This window comes from Bison bison, unplaced genomic scaffold, assembly GCF_000754665.1.
Source record: "Bison bison bison isolate TAMUID 2011002044 unplaced genomic scaffold, Bison_UMD1.0 scf7180017851776, whole genome shotgun sequence".
Taxonomy (NCBI): domain Eukaryota; kingdom Metazoa; phylum Chordata; class Mammalia; order Artiodactyla; family Bovidae; genus Bison; species Bison bison.
In genome coordinates, this window is record NW_011482349.1 from 48,812 (window position 1) to 58,012 (window position 9,201).

The window sequence follows — 9,201 nt, forward strand, 5'->3', positions numbered from 1 at the left end:
GTGCTCTCCCGGCCTGCCCGGGTCTGGCCTTGTGCTCCCGCTGCCTTCCTGTCGCCTCTCCTGAGCCTGGTTGCGTGTCCTCTGGTGCGTGGGTCTCCTCCACTCTGGCTGCCTCTCCAGCAGGAACCTGTTGCTGCCTCTGGGCCCGGCGCAGGCGCAGGCTCGGGGAAGCAGGCAGGAGGTGGGCACTCTGGCCTCAGGTGGAGTGAGTGGCCTGGCAGTGGGCGACTCCGTGGCAGTTTACTTGTCTTCACACGTTAGTGCAGATCTGTGTCTCAGCGTTCGGCACCCTTCCTGGGATGTCTTTCGGGACGACGGCTGTGGCCCTGCAGCCCTCTGCACGCTCGCGGTGCCCAGGGTGTGGGTGTGTTTGGAGCTGTCAGAAGCCCACGGTACCTGCTGGACCAGGCTTGTTGGATTCCATTTTGGGGGTGAGGGGTTCTTTATCAGCGAGCCCAGCTCTGGGGAGAAGGGCGGGGAGACCCATCCTGCAGGGAAGAAGGTGGCCTGTGAGCAGGGGGCCCGGCTGGGGGCCCGAGCCTGGCGCCCCCTCCTTTCTAACAGGTGCGCACCTGTCCTTACCTGTGTGGGGCTGCGGGGTGTGTCCTGCCACCCAGAGAGGCTCCAGCGTAGCCGTGTGCACAGCTGTCGCCTTGCAGGGTGTCGCGTGATGGAGACCTGGCTCCGATTCGGTCTCTTGCTGTGCGTGCATTGGCATCTGTGAGGTCGGCATCTGCCTTGAGCTGGAGGTGATGAGGTCGGGCTCATCTCCTTGGCCCCCTGGGAGGGCCTGCATGTGGGAACTTTGCCTTGGGGGGACTAAGGTGACTGGCACGGCCCCTCAGTTCTGCACGGGTCCCCTTGCTCTTGGTGCCGGAATTGGGAGGGGACACGGGTGTCTGCAGGGCAGGAATTGGAGGCAGCTGCCACTCTGCCATCAACTGTGCTGGTGGTGAGCAGCCCTAGGCTGGCCCCACTGCCGGCCTGAGCCAGGCGGCTGCTTCCTTGCCAGGGTGACCGCCGTTCACGGCCCTGCCGCCTTCTCCTGCGTTCGGCCACCTTTCCTCACTGTACTGAGGGCCCCTCCCTCCATGGCTGCCCTGGGCCTCGGCCAGGCTGGTGGGCGGGCCGCCCGTGGGCCCCGGACAGCTGCTGTGAGGGCGCTGGCCAGGGAGCCTGTGTCAACGTCTCTCCTCCTTTGTATTCCAGCGAAGATGCCATGAGGAAGGCTGGCGTGGCCCACAGCAAATCCAGCAAGGACATGGAGAGCCACGTGTTCCTGAAGGCCAAGACCCGGGTAAGCCCTGGGGGACGGCGCGTGGGGGCAGGTGCCAGGCCGCGGGGACGGGGTGGCCGCTCACTGCTGGGTGCTGTCTGTGGGACCGCTGTGGGAGGGCAGTGCATGGGTGCCCAGGCTGGCCTGTTGGCACCCTGTCCGTGCCCAGCTCCCGTGAGTCCTGTAGGGTGCTGTTGGGCCTTGACGGCTCCTGTGGACAGTGCCCCGAGGCAGAAACACTCTGTCCTCAGGCTCAGGCCTCCCCAGGGGTCGGGCCCCGGCAGGTGGGTCCAGAAGGGCTCGCGCCCCTTCTCAGTGACGCAGGAGCTGCTCACGGAGGGCGTAGCCCTGGCGCGGACGGGCTGGGCAGGTCCTCTGTGAGCTCTCACGGGAACGGGGCTGGCTGGGCGCCACGCAACCCCTCCTGTCATCGTGCGCCCTCCCGGGGGCAGAGCTGCTGGTCACAGTGAAGCGGGACAGACACACAGAAGGCGCTCGTCTGGCCGCCTGGCTCCGCCGGGCGCCTGGCGCCTGAGCGCGGGGCTGCAGCTCTGGAAGCCTCTGTGTCGAGAGTCCAAAGCAGACGGTATTTACGGCCGGGTACTGGTGTGGGTGAGCCGGCTGTCGAGACGCACAGAGCTCCGTCGGGCAACCTTGAGCCTGTCTGAGTGTTTAGATAAGGTAAATACTTTCTGAAACGGGAAGACAGAGCTGACTGGCCTGGGCTTGATCAGCACACACATGTGTGTGTTAGTGAGCACGTGTAGGTGGAGGCTGAGCCGCCCGTGCTCAGAGGATGGTAAGCATTTCTTCTTTTATAGCAGCCACATCGAGCTCTGATTCACACATTGTACAATTCACCCAGTAGAGTCTGCGGTGCAGCCGTCTTTAGGGCTTCTCAGAGTTGTGCAACCATCACCGTGATGTGTTTCAGAGGAGTTTCTTTTCTTTCTTTTCCTTGTTTGGTGGCTCCGCTTGGCCTGTGGGATGTCACTTCCCTGACCAGGGATTGAACCCGGGCCCTGGCAGTGAAAGCCCGGAACCCTGACCCCTGGGCCCCAGGGTCTCCTAGGGCATTTCCTCAGGAAACTGCGCCCATGAGCCGCATTCCCCGTCCTCCTCAGCCCTGCGCAGCCACCTGCCTGCTTCCTGTTGCTATCGATTTGCCTGTCCTGTACTTTTCATAAGAATGCAATCGTGAAATACAATGCTCCTGTGGAGTCTTAGTAACACATTCTCAGTGTTCATCCACGAGCTGTGTTGTGGCATGCATTCCACTCCTTTTTATTGTCGAATAATGTTCCCCTGCACGGATGCGCCACATTTCCTTTATCCATCCCTCGTTGTCAAAGCTATGGTTTTTCCAGTGGTTATGTATGGATGTGAGAGTTGGACCATAAAGAAGGCTGAGCGCCGAAGAATTGATGCTTTTAATCTGTGGTTTTGGAGAAGGCTCTTGAGAGTCCCTTGGACTGCAAGGAGACCCAACCAGTCAGTTGTAAAGGAAGTCAGTCCTGAGTATTCATTGGAAGGACTGATGCTGAAGCTCCAATACTCTGGCTACCTGATGCGAAGAGCTGACTCATTAGAAAAGACCTTGATGCTGGGAAAGATTGAAGGTGGGCGGAGAAGGGGACAACAGGAGGAGGTGGTTGGATGGCATCACTGACTCAGTGCACGTGAGTTTGAGTAAACCCCGGGAGATGGTGAAGGACAGGGGAGCCTGGCGTGCTGCAGTCCATGGGGTCGCAAAGAGTCGGACACAGCTGAGCAACAGTAAACCCATCAGTTGATGTACATCTGGACTGTTTCTGCTTTCTGGCTGTTACAGTAATGCTAGTCTGAACATTTATGTGCCAGCTTGCCTGGGAACATACGTTTTCATTTCTCTTTGGTATATACCTGGGTAAGAAGTTGCTGGATCAGGTGGTAGTTCTGTTTAACCTTTTGCGGAATTGCCAAATTGTTTTCAAAGCAGCCGAACCATTTTACATTCTCACTGGGGGTGTATTTTGTTCCAGTTTCTCCACTCCTCATCAGCACTTGTTACTGTGTTATTGTAGCCTTCACGGTGAGTGTGAAGTGGTGCCTCGCTGTGGCTTTTAAACATGAATTAATTCCTGGCCATGCTGGGCCTTCACTGCTGCTGCCGCCGCCTCTCCTTCGGTGCAGCGAGTCGGGGCGCTCTCTGGCTGTCGTGTGCAGGCCTCTCATCTCGGTGGCCCCGGTCGTGGAGCCTGGGCTTGCCAGCGCGTGGGCTTCCGTGCATGTGGCTCATGGGTTCCAGAGCTCAGGCCCAGTGGTTGCGGCGGCAGGCTTCGTTGCCCTGGAACACCTAGGATCTTAGACCGGGGATGGAACCCATGTCGCCTGCCCTGGCAGGCATGTTCTTAACCACTGAACCATGAGGTAGCCCCCTCATTGTGGTTTTGATTTGCATTCCCAGGTGGTTTACTATGTTTATTGGTCATTTGTATATTTTCTTTAGAGAAATGTTTGTTCAGACCCTTTGTCCATTTTAAAGTTGAGTCATTAGTGTTTCTATTGAAGAGCTCTCCAAGTTTTGGAGGCGCATCTCATGTTGAGTGTGTAATGTGCTGGTGTTTGGGGGATGAGATGAGAGCCTTGGGGGGCTTCCTGAACTGTCTCCTTTGGAAACGCTCCCCTTGCTGCCCAGCACTGGTGGCTGTCTATTGCTATCTGAGCAGCTGCCCCAGAGAGCCGTGACCTGGAGCGGCGATGGTGTGTGTCCTGACTCTGGGTCGGGCGGGGGTGGAGTAAACGCCCCTTGCAAGGCCGGGAAGTAGGCACAGCTGTGCGCCCCAGGATGCAGCTGGGGTGGCTCGGGCACACAGCGCCCAGGGGGCTTGCCCAGGCAGTCTCCCACCCGGGGGCCTGTGGTCAGAGCCTGCCATCTTTCCTTCACTTCCTCCCATCTCGCAAAGCAAAAGACATCCAAACACCCAGTTTAACTCTTAACACCTGAATTCCAGCAGGTGGGTCTGCTCTCTGCCTCAGAGAGACTGAGGGAAGCAGAAACCACAGGGCCTGGGGGTATGTGATGACAGCTGGCGCACTCTGAAGACGGGGGTGGTGCCAGGGCGCCGACCTCTGTGCTGCGTGTGTGAAGGGGCTCATCACAGCCGCGTGCGTGGCTGATGTTTGCTTATCGTTGAGTTGGTTGTTTTGTTTTTTTTGAAGTTCAGTAACTTTATTGGACCATCAGCAGTTCTCATCCACCACAGATTTTTGAAAGTGGTGACAGGCACGTAGGTAACCAGCCTGGAGAACTTGTTCAGTGGGTCTCCACCACGTTTTCTGGACAGCCGCACACGGATCGGTGTGGGGCGCTCCGCTCCCCTTTGGCCCACAGCTCTGTTGGGCCTGGTGCTGATACACACGTCAGGGGATCCCCCCTTCATGGTGAATTTCCCGGTTTCTTGGCGTGCCCCAGGGGCGTGCTTCTTGAAACCCACTCCATGGGTGCACTTGTGAATGTTAATAGTGTTTTCTCTGGCCGCCACCTCGTTGATGGCGGACCACCCTTCTTTGTGAGAGTTTTAAATGAGGCTTGTATGTTAAGCACGGCCCAGCTCTCATGCATGGTGTATAGTCCTGGGCACAAGTAGCGTGTCTCTGGTGTGAAGTGTGAGCTCCCCTGGCGGGGGCCAAGGTGAACCCAGGTACCAGGGAGGCCAAGAGTGTTGGGCTTGGGAGGCAGCCTGGAGGCTGCTCAGAGGCGGGCCAGGGCGCGCAGACGTCCCTCTGAGGGGGACGTGCAGGGCGCGGCCTGGGAGAGGGGTGGTGTGCGCACGGCTGACCGGGAGGCCCCGCCTTCTCCAGGCCTGCTTGTGGACCCACAAGCCCACAGTCAGCCTTTGACTGAACCCGAAGACGTCTTCTGCTGTCCTTGTTTGATCAGGGACAGTTATCGGAGGAGAAAAGGACAACTGTATACATCGAAAACTGCAAACGGCGTGAAAAGATCAGCATTTTCCTCGCAGCAGCTGCCGAGACCTGCTAGAAAGGCCTGGGTGTGGCCAGTGGGTGGCAGGGCCAGAGCCTGCCTCCTGCCTTCTGCCGTCTGGGGTGCCGGCCGGGCCTCCTGCTGCACCCCCCGCGTCAGCAGGCTTGCTAGGTGCTCGCCGCGGTTTTCGGTGGCTCTGTTTCCATGCTGAGAGAGTGTTTTACGAACACCCCGTGCAGTCCCTGGGACTGTCTCCACTTCAGCCGTGAAGAATTGGGTGTGGGCCAGGCGGCGTGGGGGCTGGCTTGCTGACTTTCTCCATCTGAACTTAGTGCTCAGTTTAAACTGGGTAAGGGGCCGCTGCCGTTCGTTACGCTGATCGTTTTTTGTATGTCTGAAATATTTTACGCTGTCTAAAGGTAAGATGTAAAATTATGTGAGCGGCAACACGACACTTGGCAAAGGCCTGGCTGGGCGCACTGGCTCTGGCGCCTGCGCTGCGCACTGACACGGTTGCAGCACAGGAGCGCTTGCACACAGACTTGGTAGCAGCTGACGGACTGCCCCGCGGAGCTCCAGGGCCTACCCTAGCCGTGTCTGGGACGAGAGCAGCTGCGTTACCGCGTGGTAACACTGAAGTGGGAACCCAGCCGCGCACCGTACACAGACCTTAACTCGAAGGGATGGAAGATCTAAGAGTTAAACTGCGAGACTCCTAGATACAGGCATGAGTCTTTGTGACCTCAGGTTAGGCAGTGGCTTCTCACACAGGACCCCAAAAGCACAGGCAGCACAGCCTTCATCAGAGCTAAAGCTGTGAGTGGATATGCACGGGCACGTGTGCCTGAGTGCCTCTGAAAACACCACAACATTGTTCGTTGTCTGTACTCTAGTGCAAAATAAAAGAGTTTAAAGTCAAAAAAACGTAAAAGCTGTTGTGTATCAAAGGACACCGAAGAGGGTAAAGAGGCCTGTGAAGTGGGAGGAAGCACCTGGGAACCATGTATCCGAAGAGGGACTGGAGCCCGCAGTGCATAAAGAACCACAGCTCCATGACAAGAGGCCAAACACCCAACTCAGACGCGGGTGAGGAACGTGGATAGATGCTTCTCTAGAGAAGACAGTCTGATGGCCAAGAAGCCGTGAAAAGATGGCCAGTGTCCCTCGTTGTTAGGGAAAAGCAAATCCAAACCACCGTGAACTGCGGCTTCACGTTCGTGGCGGCGGCAGTAAAAATGGGTGCACACTGCTTCCTCACCTGAGGAGTGCTGTGAGAAGTGGGAGCCGTCAGACGTTGCTGGAAGGAGGCCCAGTGGAGCGGCCGCTGTGGGCACACTGGCGACCCCAGAAGCCAAGCAGGCGCCCCGCGCGCCAGAGCGTGCACAGGTACCGGCAGCACCACTCACTGCAGCCAGAAAGCGGGGCCCCACGCGCGCACCGCCTGACCCGTGGGGGCCAGGATGCGGGCTGGCCACAGGGTGGGCCGTGCGGCGGGGGGAAGCACGGACGGGTGGCCCAGCTCGGCTGGACCTTGGAAGCATCACGCTGAGCGCAGGGTCGCAGCCGCCAGAGGGCACGCGTTGTGTGAGGCGTCTGCATAAAGTGCCTGGAGCGGGCTGGTCTAGAGAGACAGGGTGTTTGCTTCCTGTAGCTGCTGGACAGGTTCCCACAGACGGCGGACCTTAGGCTCGTGACTTTGGCCTCGGGGCCCAGGGCTCTCCCCCAGGGGTCATGTTTGCAGCCAGGAGTTGATCAGTCTTACCCGTTTGACCTGTTTGCTGCATGGAGACTTTGGGAGCCTGACGCCCTTTTAAAATGTTGCCCTGTCTCTCTTTTGGCCCAAGTTGACAGGGGCTCTGCTGTATGACACTAACCCTTATGGGCCTCGTGTGTGTGACAGAGCCCCCATCAGACAGGGGGTCCCCACAGACCTTTCATCCCCCGTCCCGGCGTCTGTGAGGCGGCCCAGAGGATTCCTCGCGTGCCTCGTCTCCTCGGCCCTGGCACTCTGTCCAGCCACACCCTCAGCCTTCTCTCCAGAGCACGCACAGTGAACCTCCTGGTTTGCATGCTGGTTTTTGGTGTCTCGGACAGCCTGGGAATTTTCCAGACCAGGCCCAGGTTCCTTTCCGCTCGGCCTTTCTCCCCTGGGTTTTTTTCTTCCCTCTCGCGTCTCTCTGTAGGCCAGCCAGCCCTCCCCAACTCTGTTCAATGCCTCACGGGTCCGCCTTCCCCGCAGCCCGCGCAGCTAGACATTTGCCCGGGGTGGCAGGGCTTCTCCCTGCTTTCATTTCCGGTCACGCATTCTGCTTTCCCCCGAGCCCTCCCCAGAAGTACCTGTAACATTTGCCTCTCTCCCAGCGTCCTGTTTCTGATGCCATCTGTCTTCTCGAAGACGACGTGAGCTTTCTCAGCAGCTCCTTCAGTTCCTCTGCGTTTTCAGTGACAGACTGCTTACCACCGTGTTCCCACCAACAATCTTCCGTGGCCTGGCTCGGTCCTGCCTGCCCCGTGTTTCTTGTGGCCTGGGTGTTGGGCCAGGGGAGCACAGTATGCAGGGGTCTTGTTAGCAAGAGTACGTGGGAGGTGGTGCCTCATCGTTGTGTATGTTGTATGTATTTCTGGGTGTCTTGGTATTCCCACAAGGCCACAGTTGGTCAGGAGTTGGGACAGGGACAGCCTGACTTTTTATGAAGTATCCCGTCCATTTACTAGCTAACGATTCCATCATTTAACTGGGCGCTGCAAACTGGTAATCGTCCTGAATCCTGGCTTTTCTTCTACATTTATTAGGTGGAGTTTTCTTGCTAAGAAAGGCTTTCTTTCATCCACTAGGGCGTCTTGGTTGCCTGAAACACAGCCTCTGGGGACCCTCAGGAACCCCTTCCTGTGGAATGGTGGCCCGGGGGTGGAGCACGGCCGCTCCTCTGCTGCGGTCATGTCATGGGCCCCACTGCCGCCCGCAGGCACGCCCCTGCTCCTGGGGCCCCTGTCACGACCCCCCGTCTTTGGTGGCTTGCTTGCCTCTTAGTTCAGGGTCAGCTGTTGCTCTGAGGAGCCCTTGTTCCTGTGGAGGGTAAAATGGTCCTGGCAGCTTGAGTGTGGGCCTGAGGCTGCTCACGGCTTCTGCGCCTGTTGTGGGAGTCCTGAGGAGGCCTATGGTTTTGAAATGACAGCAGTCTCAAAACCCCGTGATTTCACATTGATATTTCCAGCTACAGGGTTTTGCTTTCATTTTAAGCGTGTATCTATTCTCCAGTGTGAATCTCTCGCCTTCTGATGTCTTTGGCTTAATTACTTCTTTAAAGGACTTTCAGAATGAACAGACCAGTATCACCGCTAGTATTGGTAGCAAATGACAAAATGTGGGACGATGTTTAGGATTTCTTTACAGCTGTATGTGTCCTTAACATGTACCCCTTTCTCTGAGGATATTTTTGCTTTTTGTTTTTTAAGATGATTGGTCCGAAAAACCTTTTCCATGTGATTCGACACCAACTTGTGTCAACTCATGTGTTGGGTTGATTTTGCTTTTTTAAAACTTGAACTTGTTCTTTTGTTGTGGTTTTATCTTCAGTTTGGTAAAAGATTTATATACTTCCAATGTGAAAGCTGTGTAACGAGGGAGTAGGTCTCCTTTCCAGCCCACTTCCCGGTACCTCTGGGGTTTAATTGTTGATCTGCAGCCTCTCCTGTGCAGATGTAAAGCAAACGCGTGTGTTCGGATTCCCGGAGTCTTACACGGAAGTTCTGACAGAGTGGAGCATCTCGTGTGTAGCCTGGGGCGTTGCACCTCAGCCTGAGTGTCCTGCTTCTGCCTCCACTTGGTGAGGGGAGGCGTCCTCCTCCCCGGCCGAGATGTGGACGGGCTACATGCCGCGTGGGAGCTGCAGGAAGCCGCGCCGTGCATCCCTGTACTCTGTGCCCTGTGGCCCCGCCCCCAGCCCGCCGGCAGCCC

The 9,201-nt window shown here is 57.4% G+C and overlaps 1 protein-coding gene across 1 annotated transcript in view; it reads left to right on the forward strand.

The window, feature by feature from the left end:
• Positions 1-1,209: 1,209 nt before the first annotated feature.
• Positions 1,210-9,201, forward strand: part of MED15 (mediator complex subunit 15) — a 28,646-nt gene continuing 20,654 nt past the window's right edge. The window contains exon 1 of the mRNA XM_010851524.1: positions 1,210-1,297. Coding sequence (XP_010849826.1) covers positions 1,220-1,297 — 78 coding nt within the window. The 5' untranslated portion in view covers positions 1,210-1,219. The remainder of the gene's footprint in view (positions 1,298-9,201) is intronic.